At 37.2% G+C, this 16,110-nt stretch overlaps 1 protein-coding gene across 2 annotated transcripts in view; it reads right to left on the bottom strand.

Moving 5' to 3' along the window:
* SLC39A10 (solute carrier family 39 member 10) overlaps window positions 1-16,110 on the bottom strand; it is a 145,012-nt gene that overhangs the window by 8,123 nt on the left and 120,779 nt on the right. For both annotated transcript variants that reach the window (XM_043577361.1, XM_043577360.1), the window contains 4 exons: window positions 12,968-13,088; window positions 11,429-11,797; window positions 10,236-10,316; window positions 278-468 (listed from right to left, as the gene is read on the bottom strand). In XM_043577361.1, coding sequence (XP_043433296.1) covers window positions 278-468; window positions 10,236-10,316; window positions 11,429-11,797; window positions 12,968-13,088 — 762 coding nt within the window. The remainder of the gene's footprint in view (window positions 1-277; window positions 469-10,235; window positions 10,317-11,428; window positions 11,798-12,967; window positions 13,089-16,110) is intronic.

Below are 16,110 nucleotides of genomic sequence, written 5' to 3'. Positions count from 1 at the left end.
TTTTAATAGTATAACAATTATCTCTAAATATTACTGATGATTACTTTGAATAGTAATATCATTTGGTCAAAAATTTTCAGCATCTCAACTGATTTTCAAAGAGGAAACCCTCCTATTTGTCTTTCCCTAATAGACTATTTAGGATTTCACATGTTTTAAAATGGGTTCCATTTTTAAAAATATTCTTTTAAACTACATCCAAAGGTTTCTTCCATTTCTGGAAGGTGCATTCTATTTACAGATTTGGTAATAATCACAAAACTATAAAGTATCTTACCATATCCACCAAGGCGACATAAAGGAACATGCCTGCAGTGATTGCAAAGATCCAAAGTGTGATGTTATTGGCATACTGACCCACAGCTGTGCCTATAAGCATGCCTATGTAAGCCATCATGGCAGAGAGGAGGTTGTATACAATTGCTTGCCTTACAGTCATGCCAGCTTTAAGAAGAACTGCAAAATCACCTGCAGTAAAGACACAATGTGAGAGTTTTACAATCACAGGATTTTACACACACATTTAAGGGGAAAAAGCAGGAAACAAAATAAAAAATTGATATAAAAATACACCTTTAATAACTGAGATTTTATTATAAATATTTATTTTTTACTTAATTGAACCTAATACAGGCAAAACTTGGGTGAATCTCACAGGCACGATGCTCAGAGCCAGTCTGAAAGGTTACATACGATTCTATTTATATGATATCTCAAAAAGATAAAACTACAGTGAAGAACATTCCAAGGTCTCCAGAAACAGGGGTGGGACTACAATGGGACTACAAGAAGGGAACTGTTGGGATGATGGAATTGTTAGAAGTCTACAGACATGTGAAAACTCAAAGAACTGCTTATCAAAAAGCAAAGGTCAATTTTCTGTAGAATGTGAAATGTTAAATTTTGGGTGGCTCAATTGGGTAAGCATCCCACTCTTGATTTTGGCTTAGGTCATGATCTCACAGTCATGGGACCGAGTCCCAAATAGGGCTCCATGCTAGGCGTGAAGCCTTCTTAGGATTCTCTCTCTCCCTCTCCTTCTGCCCCTCCCTGCTCACCCACTACTCTTTTTCTCTCTTTCAAAACAAAATCTAAAAAAAACACTTAAAAGTTTTTTAAAAAAAATCAAAAACCTAGAATGGCATCTGGGTGGGCTCAGTCAGTTAAGCATCTGACTTCAGCTCAGGATCTCACAGTTCATGAGTTCGAGCCCCACGCTGGGCTCTCTGCTGTCAACAGAGAGCCTGTTTGGGATCCTCTGTGCCACGCCCCTCTCAAAAATAAATAAACATTAAAAAAAAAATCAAAAATGTAGAAAAAAAGAACCTGGTCACTACTCTTTCCGTGAGCAACAATTAAAGCCCTCTGCTCTTAATCTCTGCCCCTTTTCGAAAGAAAAATGGCCTAAGAACAAACAGAGGTAACAGACTGTAAGTATATTGTATGCTGTTTAGATTTATGTTTTCCAGGAAAAAAATTAAATCTTAATTCTAAAAATCCTAAAAATGTAAAATGAATAAAGAGACTCACACTTGTATGTCTAGAGTTGGACTGCTAGAAAAAAACAAATATTTCTCAGAGATATTACTAGAAGAATAAATACTGCTAGATATGATAGCTTTAAAGCTAAAGGGTAAAAGTCAGTAATTTCCGACAAACTGTAACAAGCTTCTTTGTTTTACTAAATATACAAACATCTAATTTATCACTGAACACGTAGCAATGCAAGGTATTATATAGATACTGGGGCATTACCTTCCCTGAAGAAGCAATTTTAGGGGTACCCACTGGCTCAGTCAGAAGAGCATGAGACTTCTGGTCATGGGTTTGAGCCTCATGTTTGGCGTAGAAATTACATTCATATGTAGAGAAACAAACTTAAAAAGGAGGGGTGGGTCTTAACCTTACATGACTAAAAATACATGATCTGTTCTCTTTTTTAACTCTTATGGTTATAAGGTTCTAATTTATAACAGATAGGAAGACGTTAACAAATTAGTGCAAGATTATCTACCAGTAGCTTCTAAACGGCCATTCTCTAGTTTCCATCTACTACTACTCTCCTTGCATTTTTTCTCGCCTCTGATCCTAAATCCTTGATTTTCCTGGTAAGTCCTGGATTGAAAAGCAGCTTTATCTCTTCTCTACCCTAGACTTTTAATTTTTTTCTCAGCTTCCTTAAGCAAAGAGCTTCCTAACTTCTTCCTCTATAAGTTTCACCACCAGATTTTCACTAATTCACTCACTAACCATGCTCAGAGGGCAACTTAGCAGGGGGTTAGGTAATACAAAATGAGAAGTGTCTTTAGGTTATAAAATAAAGTGTTTCCTTTTATAATTTCAAAAAAGGGCACGGGCACATGACTGGCTCAGTCAGTGGTGTGTCTGACTCTTGGTTTCAGCTCAGGTCATGATCTCACAGTTCATGGGTTTGAAACCCACATCAGGCTCTGTGCTGACAGCATGGAGCCTGCTTGGGATTCTCTCTCTCCCTCTGCCCCTATCCCACTTGTGCTCTTTCTCAAAATAAGTAAACTTAAAAAAATAATTAAAAAGGGTTTTAAAAGAAACACTATTTAATACTCAAAGAACATTGTGTCACAGGTACAAACTATGTCGACCTTGATGCCTCCCCAGATATTACTGGATGGCAAAAGGATTTATTTCATCCTTGAATAGCAACCAAACAGCGTGAATTAGCTAATCAAGATTCAAGATGAATTTTTAGTTAAAACTTTTTTAAATTAAAATTTTAAGGTATAATTCTTTTTTTATAGCATTCTCTTTTGGATGTAGAGTTCTATGAGTTTTGACAAAAGTACATACCATGGAACCATAACCACCATCAAACTCCGGAACTACTTCATTATCCACCCTCCGCCCTTCCCTGCAAACTTCCTCAGTTCCCTCATTCCTCAGCAACCAATGCCTATAGTTTTTCCTTGTCCAGGACATCATATAAATTGAAACCATAAAGTATGTAGTCTTTTGAATCTAGGTATTTTTTTCCTCTTAGCATAATATGTATAAGATTCATTCATGTTACAGTTTATACCAGAAAGTCATTTTTTTAATGTTTATTTATTTTTGAGAGAGTGAGAGAGAGAAAGTGAGTGTGTGTGTGCGTGTGTGTGTGTGTGTGAGCAGGGGAGGGGCAGAGAGACAGGGAGACACAGAATCCGAAGCAGGCTCCATCCAGGCTCTGAGCTGTCAGCACAGAGCCTGACGTGGGGCTAGAACTCACAAACCGTGAGAGATCATGACCTGAGCCGAAGTCGGACACTCAAATGACTGAGCCATCCAAGCACCCCAGGAAGTCATGGTTTTTACTACACTAAATACTCCATAGATGAACCAAGTTAACAGCTGAAGGACCTATGGGTTGTTTCCAGTTTTGGGCAACTATGAATAAAGCCACTGTACACATAAACAGGTTTTTCTGTCAACATAAGTTTTCATTCTTGAGTAGATACCTATGAGTGGGATTTCTGGGCCATTTAACGAGTGTCTTTTTTTTTTCTAGCCTTCTAAAAAGCTGCATTCCTACCAGCAATTTCTGAGAGTTGTTCCACATCCTTTATAGCCCTTTATAATGACAAATCCAGCACCTGTAATCCCATGTGTTTTCATCTGCAGAATTGCTTTAGTGAAATGCCTGTTCAAATCTTTTGCCCACTTTGTTGTTTTTCCTATTATTGAGTTGAGAGGTCTTTAAATATCCTAAAAGTCTCTTGTCAGGGATGTATTTTCCAAATATTTTTCCAAATATTTTCCAAATATTTATTCACAGTCCTTTTCATTCTTTTTAAATAAAGGCTATTTGTGTAGAGTTTTTAATTTTTATGAAGTCCATTTTATTACTTTTTCCTTAATGGGTCATGCTTTTGATGTTTTATCTAAAAATAGTTTGCCGGGGGCGCCTGGGTGGCGCAGTCGGTTAAGCGTCCGACTTCAGCCAGGTCACGATCTCGGGGTCCGGGAGTTCGAGCCCCGCATCTGGCTCTGGGCTGATGGCTCAGAGCCTGGAGCCTGTTTCCAATTCTGTGTCTCCCTCTCTCTCTGCCCCTCCGCCGTTCATGCTCTGTCTCTCTCTGTCCCAAAAATAAATAAACGTTGAAAAAATAAAATAAAAAAATAAAATTAAATAAATAAAATAAAATAAAATAAAATAAAATAAAAATAAAAATAGTTTGCCTAATCCAAGAACACAAAGATTTTCTCCTAGGTTTTCTTCTGAAAGTCTTATACAGGTAACCCCCACTTTTCAAAAGTTCGTATTACAGCCACTTCACTTTTATTAAAGGCCTACATTAGTACCGGTTTTCCCTAACCAAAAAAAAAAAAAAAAAAAAAAAAGAAGAGGATTTTTCCCTTTTATGAAAAAAGGCAAAAACCAAAAACAGCCTTTGTTTTGCATGAGCTGCTGTAGAGGCAGCCTGCACCCCGAGCAGCCAGAGTAGCCCCACCAAGCTCCTTCCCCAGGAACCATGCTCAGTGTCAGGCCACCACAGCTCTGAAGTGTGTGAGTACCTGTGCTTTGTCTCTATTTTGTGCTTCCATTGGCAAGATGTATCCTAAGGTATTGGGAAACTCAAAAACTTTTCCATATAAATAGTAACTGTTTCTTAGCTTTAAGCCCTTTCAGCTTACAAAAAGTTTCACTGGAACACTACTTTTGGATAGCAGGGGAAACCTGTATTTTAAAATTTTTATTTAAATCAATCATCTTTCTTCAGTTAATTTGTGTCTACAGTGTGAACTTTTTTCTTTGGGTTTTTGAAACTAGATATTCAATTACTACAGCAACATTTGTTGAAAAAACTTCCTTTGTACATGGAATTTCCTTTGCACTTTGTTGAAAATAAGTTGCCATATATCAGAGAACTCTACTTTGTTCCACTGATTTATGTGTCTATTTCCTCACCAATATAAATTGTTGCAATTACTGTGGCTTTATATCAAGTCTTAAAGTCAATTTTGTTGTCCTTTTTCAAAATTCTTCTGGTTATCCAAGTTCCTTTCGGTTTCCATATTAAATTTTGAAAAAGCTCATTTGAAAAAGCCTGCTGGTATTCTGACTGGGAATGCACTTAAACGATAGGGAAAATTAGCATCTTAAAGATACTGAGTCTTCAGGTCCATAAACCTGGTATACATTCTTCACACTCAAGTCTCCTTTGATCTCTTTTGTGGTGATTTATAGTTTTCAGCATACAGATTCTGTGTATATTTTGTTAGATTTAACCAAAGAGTTTCATGTTTTTTGGTGTTATAAATAGCACCTTAAAAAAAATTTCAATTTCTAATTGTTCATTGCTAGTATACAGCAGTATAAATTATCTTTGTATAATGACCTTGTACCAAGACGAATTATTTCATTTAAAATCTAGGGGTGCCTGGGTGGCTCAGTCGGTTGAGCGTCTGGCTTTGGCTCAGGTCATGATCTCGCAGTCTGTGAGTTCGAGCCCCGCGTCGGGCTCTGTGCTGACAGCTCAGAGCCTGGAGCCTGCTTCAGATTCTTTGTCCCCCTCTCTCTTTCTGCCCCTCCCCCACTTATGCTCTGTCTCTCTCTGTCTCAGAAATAAACATTAAAAATTTTTTTAAAAAATGAATAAAATAAAATAAAATCTATCTTTGTCCTAGACTTATCTTAGTTACAAATTTCAGAGGTATCTTCATATTTTTCTCCCTTTTTCTCCACCCACCTCCCTTCTCAGTAAGAACCTTGATAAATATTTGAAAAATAGATCAAAGGAATACAGTTGGGATTTACACCAAACAAGCAAATCTACTCATCTTTTGATAAATCAATATCCCTTCCTTTCTGCTGACAAGGGGTGTCATTAACACAACGAATGAGGTGTGCCTGCCAAAGCTGTTAATGTGATCCAATGCTGTAATTATGTTAATATCAACCACTGAGATTTTTTTAAACAAATACATATTTCAAAGTTCTTTATTTTTGCCTTAAATAATGCATGTATACACATGTATACATCTATATAGTAAATGTTTTTTCCCTGAACAATCTAGCACATTATGAAAATTTATTTTGAAATTCTACTTACCCCTTAAATACGCATGAGAGTAAAGGGAAAAAATGGGATGGCACCATAGCCTCTCTGAGCTGAGTCTTAATAATAAGGCTACATTTATTTATCAAAATGTCACTTTTTTTGGAGTTAGAACACACTAAATATCAAGAAGAGAGTTTGGATTATCTGCTCTTCTAGATTATCCCAATCTCATTTCCTCTTTATATGTTCTTATACAAGTTTTCATATAAATTATTTTTCAAATGCTTATACAGTTATTTTGAACTAGTAGGAAAATAGTAGAGAGAATACAACAAAGTAATATTTCTACTTACTTAAATATAGCTAAAACAAGTTTGGCAAAAAACAAAAGGAAGAGTAGGAATAATTCAGGTGACTTCATCCGTTAACCCACCCCACAGCAAACACGCTATGAGAGACAAGCGTTTTCTATTTTCTCAGATGGTTTCAATTTCTGCATACCTCTTAGAATGAACCTCCCTGAGCTGTATATTGTTCTAAGGTTTAGAAGTTTGATTTTTCCTTTGCATTCCTAAGCACAAACAAAACCATCATCTGGTACACCATGCGAGAACTGCAATGCGTTCAGAAGAGGAACAATAAAACTTGGAATTACTAAGGGTCGCTTTTTAATGCACTAAAATGTAATTTAAACAATTGTTTTCCCATTTAGGGTATGACTTCAGTATAAAAATCTCAGAACAGTTTTAAGAATTCATAATCAAAAACTTAACAAGGGCCTAAGAGGTTTTAAATCAAATAAATTATCCTGGAATGCAACGTATTATGCTGCTTTGCCAATATCCTGACCTATTAACCAGGGAGTAGTTTCTCCTATCTCCCTGCCATGCTTCTATCATATCTTCTAGGAGAGTGATCTTTCCCTTGCTTGGGAGTTCTGAGGAAGAGGTTTCTAGCCTCTCTCCAGATTCCCTCCTCTCCAAATGAGTAAGAGTGATAAATCAGAGTAAAGACATTCATCTGGGCCTTTTTTACCAAAGTGTCCATTATTGTACCTTAAGGGAAAAAATAGGCTCTAAAATCATTTTTTAAAATACTTTCTTTGTTTATGGTCATTAGACCACTTCCTACCTTGATTAATACAAAGGCCAAAGCATTTTCTATCACTTCCAGAGTTATGCTCTTTTTACCCTAGAGCCTAGACAGCTAGAAAATAGAGTTTAGGTCAATTTAGCACTGAGCATTGGGGGAAAATGCACATTTTCTTAAGGTCTCACTCCTTTAAAGTTCAACGTACTTTAAACTCATGTTTTCCCATCATAGCAACAGTAACATCCCAACTTCTGGTTTGTGGGGGTAAAACAGGTAGAGATTTGGGGTCGAATGTCTCATGGGGAGTCCTGGCCCAGGTAGAGTTCTATAATCCAGCTTTCACAAGAGCTCTGCATAGGTCCAAGGCCTTACCTAGCTATTAAGGTATGTCCTGCATTTGTTTATGTGGCTATCATTCCTTGTATTTCATTGTTTCAAGGAGAAACTATAGAGAGAAAAAGGAGTAAGTGGCAGGAAGGCAATCATCCCTAATCTCCAAACTCCCTGCTGTCAATAACCATGAAGTAGCATGATATACTCCATTTAGGGAGCAGGAAGAGGGTAGGAAGGGAAGTTGAAGGTCTTCCCAGTATATTGTGGATGTGTGTTCAGACTATCCAAATCTACTACTAAGCAAGTTCAAAATGAAGAGTGCAAAGTTAAAATTATTAGGCTATATGTTACCTACATATAAAGGTAACAGGGGTGCCTGGGTGGCTCAGTCGGGTAAGCAGCCGACTTCGGCTCGGGTCATGATCTCGCGGTCCGTGGGTTCGAGCCCCGCGTCAGGCTCTGTGCTGACAGCTCAGAGCCTGGAGCCTGTTTCAGATTCTGTGTCTCCCTCTCTGAGCCTCCCCCGTTCATGCTCTGTCTCTCTCTGTCTCAAAAATAAATAAATGTTAAAAAAAAAAAAAAACTGACAGAAAGCCCTGATGTGTATTGCTATGGAATTGCAAAGAAGTATCTGGCAGATTATTCTCTTCCTAACACAGGAAAGTAGTTAAGAAAAGTGCATAAGATACAGTATCTGCATACAAAGAACCTACATTTTAAGAGATAGGACATCTACAATGGATATATACTAAGCACCCAAAGAAAGACCTGGTGAAGCTAAGTGATAAAGTTTACACGAAAAAGTAATCCAACACATACAGGGCAGTAATCCTCCAGCGGGAGGGCAGTCCTCAAGTTGGAGAAAAAAAGCCTCGTAACATAATTAACTAGAGAGACAATCAGCAGGACAGGACAAGCCAAGTAGGAAGATGGTACAAGGAAAGAAGCAGGCTCAGGCACCCACAGCATATGTTTGGTGAACTATGTTTGGGTGAAGTGGAAAACATGCAACAGCAAGCACAGTGAGTAAGGCTGAAAAGGCAGAAATGAAGGCCAATGGAAGCAGGACTAATGAATCTCAGCTTTTAACTTTATACGTAAGGGAGACTACTGAAAGACTGATTGCATGAGCAAGTCACTTTGGGATAAAGTATATGAGATGGACTAGAACAGAGCAAAACTAGGTGTAAATACTATGGAAACTGTCCAAGCAAAAGACAACGAAGGCAATAATGGTTTAGTCAGGATAAAGGAAATGGGGCATGAACAGGATATAAGAACACAGGCTCAAGGCTGGCAAAGGAACAAAACTGTTAAATACAGAATCAAGGCTTAGAGAATCAGCACCAAGTAAGCATTAATAGACTGTCCTGCTTTGAGCAGTTAATAATTTTCTAAGCAAATTATACATATAAACTCTACTGAAAGTAGGCAAATAAGGCTACTACCAATAAAAAAAATTAAACAGAGTCAAGTGATAGATGTTTCACAGCCAGATAAATTTAAGAAAAATATTAAACTAGCAAGAGCATATGAAGAAATTCCTTGGAAACTCAGAATAGGGAGTTACTTTTTTCTTTCAAATTTATGTCATCTCTACATCCCCTGGATATTTTCTGTGAATGAATGCATGTGTACATCTAATGTTTTTCAACTTAAAGGAAAAAATCAGGAGCGCCTGGGTGGCTCAGTTGGTTAGGCATCTGACATGAGCTCAAGTCATGATCTTGCGGTCTGTGAGTTCGAGCCCCGCATCCGGCTCTGTGCTGACACAGCTGGGAGCCTGGAGCCTGCTTCAAATTCTGTGTCTTCCTCTCTCTCTGCCCCTCCCCTACTCACACTCTCTGTTGCTCAAAAATAATAGAAATAAAAATAAAACAAAAATCAAAACACATGAAGAGAAATTAAAAAAAAATCATTGGTAGATCAGTAAGTGCCAACTAAAACAACAAAGAAATATCATTTTATATCTACCAAATTGGCAAAAATTAGTTAATGTCAAGTCTTGGCAGGGATGTGGAAACATAGGAACTCTCTGGTATTGGTGGTTAGAGATGGCCATGGTGGCTAGTAATACAGCACTTCTCTGGCAGGTACATCCCACGACCCATCAATTCTGTTCCTGGGTATAATCCCAAAAGATGTTCTTGTAAGAGTCTATAAGCGCTAAGTCTACAGATGTTCAATGCCTCATTATCTGTGGTGGCAGGAAATTAAAGGTGTAGTGTATCTAATACTAGGTGACAAATATGTAAAATGCAGTAAATGCACAACTCTAAGTACTGACTAAAAGCAACATATTAAATGAATGCATGATAACCTGGGTGGAGTTTAAAAGCATAATGAGGGGCGCCCGGGTGGCTCGGTTGGTTAAGCATCTGACTCTTGACCTTGGCTCAGGTCATGTTCTCATGGTTTGTGAGATCAAGCCCCACATCAGGTTCTGTGCTGACAGTATGAAGCCTGCTTGGGATTCTTTCTCTCCTTCTCTCCCTGCTCCTCCCCTGCTCATGTGCTCATGCTCTCTTTCTCTCTCTCTCAAAATAAACTAAATAAAAGCATAATGATTAGTAATATAAGGAACAGAATGGGAAAGGACATAATACTGTTTACATAAGTTAAACATACATACATATAAAACAATACATTTTTAGGTGCATATAATACAAATTATATAAAAGAATGATGACATTTCTACTTGTCATCAGCCATTTTTATGTTTTAACCTCTCCAAAATTTATATGCATTTATAACTGAAGAAGTCTTAAGATTTGACAAAATCTGGTATATTACCTAACTCATGTGGCAGCTCATGACAGAACACAGCTATAGAGGTACTGATTCCTCCCGTCAGTCCAGCACTGAAAGCTGCTCCTGAGGTGGGGGGTAAAAAGAAAATCAAGTGATGTTTACTTCCGCTTTTTCCATTTTCATTAATAAGGATAGGTACAACCTCTTTTGCCTATCTAAATTATTTTCATAATATATGAGTGACTCACTTATTTTTACATTACACTTTTTGAACATATAGTGAGGTATAATACGTATATAATAACCAGAGAAAGAGCTACTCAGTGAAAGAAATATTCTCTAAGAAATTATATTTTCCATTACATTAGCCTTCCAGAGCTCACTGAAAGCTTGGCAGTAGTAATGGTTTCCAGCATTTCAGTTTCTCAGTGGAAGTCTGATGCTAGATTTCAAGTCCTTTAAGCGTACGATTGTATTCGCTCTCTCTCATATAAATATTTATAGATACTTAAATGGCTACATCCTTGTCTGAACTTTTCTGGGTCTAGAGCAAAAATACTACAAAGTATTATCCGTCTGACAGTCTTGAGGACTGAGATCAGAGATATAAATAAATTTGATTCCCCCTAGTAAATTCTTTATTTTTTAACATTGACAGCTACTAAAGATTGAAAAATATGGCCTCTCCTTTCTTAAAGAAACCAAAGCCTACTTCTGAGTGAAGTCTGGAAAAGAAAATCATATATTAATCACATTTAATATTCTCCTAAACTAGTAATATCAGTTTACATTAGCGAAGACTCTAATAATTTGAATCTGGTACAATGGATGCTTAACAGGTAAAATTTTTCACCTTTTCAAAGACATAAAAAAGTACTAAACCCAGGACTGAAATTATATATTCAGGGATATATAAATGTATTTGAAAACAGAATGTTAAGGTAGCTTTCATATGTGATTATGCCTTGAAATCGAGTTATAAAAGTAGTATACTACAGACATTTGTTTACACATTAAAAGCAAAACCCAGTAAAAATATACCTTTATGCCCCAAATAAGCTGATCAAAAACATTAACATAGCCTCTGGAAACAAATCAAATGACCAGAGTAATATATAACAGTGTATCTGTTAACCTCAAATTTTAATCCTATGTATTACAGTTTATAATATTAGTACTGAATCTGTGGTCTTTAAGATCAAACAAATGATAACCCAAGTTTCAAGCCCACTTACCAATTGCTAGCCCATCACTGAAGTTGTGGATGCCATCCCCCATGATTACCATCCAAGCTATATTAGCTATGCCGGTTTCTTTCAGATCGGACCCAGAATGACAGGGCCCATGAGAATGGTGAGAATGCTTGTGGTGCCACTGGTGGTTATGTTTCCTCAGCACAGTCTTACTCTCGTCATGGTGGTTGTGTGCAGCAGCATGGAGGTCATGCTCGTGAATGGTATGTAACCCATCACTGTGAGAATGGTCCATGATTTTCTCCTCTTCCACACAAAGATAATTTTTAGGAGGGGATTCTTGTTGACCTTCTAAATCTGTCAGTTCAGTTTCATTAAGTCGATCTTCAGAAACGACCGAGTCATCAGTTCCTATATTTATAATAGCAAAGGATATACTTTATCAACAAGCAGACGAAAGCTTCTTCGCTCATTTAAACCCAGGCAGAACAGCAGTGTAATGATTAAATGAAGTCCCAAATAAATGTATAAAAGCAAATAAAACAAACATGTGCACATACACACAAAACAAACTGGGGTTCTGAGCATCCAGATGATGAACCAGATGAGGTAAAGGGGGGACACTGAGATCAACAGCAGGCAAAGTGGGGAGAAGAACTGGCAAGCGTGGAGAAACTGTGAATCTGAGGGAAGACATCACGAACAGCTGCTAAAAATCGAAGGGTAGAAGTTACTGCAGCATTTACAGGACAACTAAATGGACCCATAATTTTTCAGGGGAAGAAGGAAACTTAAAGTTACCCTGTCTAATCCTCTCTTATCACTGAAGAAAACAAACTTTAAATCGCTGGCACCCTCCAATGGCACCTATCTGAAAATGCTACTCAGAAACCCATATAAATGGTAATATCTGATTAAGTATTTTTTTTTAATTGAGGTTGGCCTCTCACCTAGTTTTCAAAAACTATTTATTATGTGACAAACAGTCTACTACTTCTCAAATTGTATTTTGGAGCAGAGTACAGTTAGAGTCTCATCTGCCCCTTTTCTGCAGAAAATCATTGGTATGTTCAGGGGAAACACAAGTTCGAACAGAAAGGGAAAATTAGACTAAAATACTTTATGTTTCCTTGACAATTGTAAGCTACCTCATCACATTTACCAGGCAACAGAAGAGCTGAATTGATGAGCAGAGATTTTAAGTAGGGAGACCACTCTCCCTCTTCCATATGAAACCAATCCCATATGGACGGCACACAGACCTGCATTGCCAAGATCTAAAGATAACACGAGTATACTGCTTACAAAGCCTTTTTGTTTGTTTCATTTTTTTTTCTGTAAAGTGCAATATGTTCCTTGCCCTGTGATATAATTAGTCCCACATTCCATTTTAATAAGGCTGAAATAGACAAGACAGTAAACAAATCACAAGATACACTCACATTTTAGGAAATACAAAAGTTAGAAACTAATATTAGGGAAGCCACAAAAACAAGAAATTTCAAACACAGGCACAGGTTAGAAGCAGTATTTCAATGTTTATATTTTAAAAGTTTCTCTTTAGTCAGAACTGTTGTCTACCGGCAAGAGGCTTGAGCTGAAGCCAGTCAGCATCTGGTGTATTATTTAACTTATGATCTGAAAGCTTCCTTCCAATAGTTGATTCTTCTGTGTTCTGCTTCATAAACCATTTCTGTTTTCCCTGAAAAAAATCTGGTATTAGTATCAAATCTGCAGCCACAACTAGCAACAATATTCACTTGTTAACATCTATGGGGTAAGTGGTAGTAACACTTTATTCATAAATTACTTAGGAAAAAAAGGGAAAAAATTTTTAGAAATTAATCAAGGGGTCTCATTATAAAATATTCAGCTAAATTTCTATGTTGTTGCTTTTTTTTTTTTCAAACACTCAACTGAAAGGATCAACTCATCTACTTCAAAGTACAGAATACAGTACACAGTACTATATTACATGCAACCAAATGAAATGTGTGAAATATACTTAATATCTATCTTATTTAATAGTGCATGGGAATAGGAAGTTCCAAAAAACTAAAGGTTATTCCCTTTGAATTTCATTGTGTTTAATGCAATCTTACATTTCCCTACATGTGACATAACGGGCAGGGTCAAATTTGAGTTAAAATCACAAACTTTGTAGTTTACTTCTGTGAGAATTGGGCAGTTAAATTTATTAAACCATAAGAATACTCATCTGTAAAATTAAAATGATAAATTCTTAGGATTAAATGAGGTGATGTGTGAAAAAATGACCTATCGGTAACCGACTCTTAACAGCTTTGCAATAAAGGTAAGTTTTCTTTCTCATCTAATCTATCCTCACTTATTAATAAATCCTAAGTATTGTATTTCATTGTTTAGGTTTTAATTTTCATATCTTTTAATAGTCTGCTTTCTTCTTTTAGCAATGTAACTGTGTAACTACCTTTAACAACTCTTCCAACTTAAAGTTCTATTTCCGATCTATGTAAGTTTATGAGAACAAATAACCTCTTCCCCTTTAACTTGCTTTGATCAACAGAATGCAAGAAAATGATGGACCAGTTCTGGAACTAGTGTGAAACCTGACACCTTTTGCTTTTTTGCTCAAGGAAGCTAGCCACTAATCTGTGAAGAAACTCAGCCTAGGCTCTAAACAGAGGCCATGTGTGGGCACCTGGGTGGCTCGGTCAGTTGAGCGACTGACTTTGGCTCAGGTCATGATCTTGCAGTTTGTGAGTTCGAGCCCCGTGTCGGGCTCTGTGCTGACAGCTCAGAGCCTGGAGACTGCTTCGGACTCTGTGTCTCCCTCTCTCTACCCGTTCCCCACTCATGCTCTGTCTCTCAAAGATGAATAAATGTTAAAAAAACTTAAAAAAAAAAATAGAGGCCATGTGGAGGACACTAGATGCAGACATACACATTCATGGGCCTCCCACCCCTGCCCTGTTGAGGCCAACCCAGGCCAGCTGAGTTTGAATGTAGTACAGTGAGTGAGTGTAGCTGATGGTAGGTGGAGCAAAAGGACTGCTCGGCTGAATCTTGCCTAATTTCCTGACAGAATTACGAGAAATAATAAAATGTTGTTATAAGTCATTAAATTGTGGGTTCTTCTGCTTCGTAGCAATAAGTAACAGAAACTGGGGAAACACAAAATGTTCAAAAGGAGTAGTATGGAGACAACCAAAGAAAAGAAACAGCAGCCATGAGATGAAGTAGAAAGGAGAAAAGTGGGGGGAAGGGAAAAAAAGCCAACCATAGCACAAAAGAGAAAAGAAGAAAATGTACAACACCAGCTGGGATTGTGTTCAACTGCTTTGGTTCAGATTGTCCTTGTCCACTTTCCTGAAACCTTGCCAAATCACTACCCTCAAAGCCCCAATTTGCTGAAACCAGTCCTCATCTGATGTATTACTTAATGTATGCTCTGAAAGCTTCCTTCCAATAACTGACTCTTCTTTGCAGATGGTCAAACGTCTGTTCTATTCAAGGATCACTAATTCCTTTTCTTCAAAACAATGCCATACACTTTTTCATCTTTGGTTACTCACTGTCCTATTTATCATAAAGGAGACACACTGATTTATCTGCACAGATTCCTCTCTTTGATATCCTTGAAGAATTCCTTACTATTAGATACAGAGTACCCCTTTAATGGTGTTCCATTGATTTATCTAATCAAATTCTTTTAATTTATTTACTTCTTTCAGTATCAAATTTCTAAAGAGCTGCCATGTTCTGGAGATTCTATTCTTCTACATTAGTTTACAAAAATAAACATGTTTAATTTTCCCAGTAAATTTAAATGCAAAATGAGATCAAGATTAAATTATAAAAAACAGAAAACATGTTTACTTTGAACTACCTCTTGAAAGACTACATTTTATACTTACCGGTAAATTATGCAGTCCCTAATATTCTTTACAATTAAATATGAATATTTGCTGCTTCAGTGTTAGCAGGTACACACAACTGAAGAAAATTGAGCTTCACAGGAATGTCAAAACTTCTCTATATACACTTTGCAATATATAACTGTATTCTAAATTATGTACTCAGAGATGGACCCTAAAATACTTCTATTTCTTGAATGTCATCAACAATTAAATCATATTGATTCTCTCATTTAAATGGTTCTGGGGCACCTGGGTGGCTGAGTTGGTTAAGTGTCTGACTTTGGCTCAGGTCATGATCTCATGGTTCATGGGTTTGAGCCCCCCTCTTCTGGCTCTGTGCTGACAGCTCAGAGCCTGGAGCCTGCTTTGGATTCTCTCGCTCTCACTCTCTGCCCCCACCCCACTCACACTCTCTCTCTCAAAAATAAATAATCATTAAAATTTTAAATAGTTCTCTTAATCACCTTATCTTTCCTATTCCTCATGACATGACTCTACTTCAAGCCCCCATCACCTCTCTTCTGACTCATTTCTCTCCGGCCACTCTCACCTTGGCATCCCTCCTACCAACACTCCATTCTTCACCCATCCACCTTTCCATACACCCTCTGAAAACCAAATGCTGTTAGGTTTCTTTCACTTTTGATCCTTTCCTAGTTCGTTCTACCATTCCTCAGATAATAATTCACTTGCACATCATCTTGATCAACCTTCCTTTGAAGGCACTTAAATATGGCAATACCCTGAATAAAATATAGCAATTAAAATTAAATACACTACTTGGAATAGGATATGAAAATACAGACGAAAAGTAGGGCTTATTTC

This window comes from Prionailurus bengalensis, chromosome C1, assembly GCF_016509475.1.
Source record: "Prionailurus bengalensis isolate Pbe53 chromosome C1, Fcat_Pben_1.1_paternal_pri, whole genome shotgun sequence".
Lineage (NCBI taxonomy): Eukaryota > Metazoa > Chordata > Mammalia > Carnivora > Felidae > Prionailurus > Prionailurus bengalensis.
The sequence above is the reverse complement of the archived record's forward strand: the minus strand, read 5'-3'. Positions and strand labels throughout refer to the sequence as shown.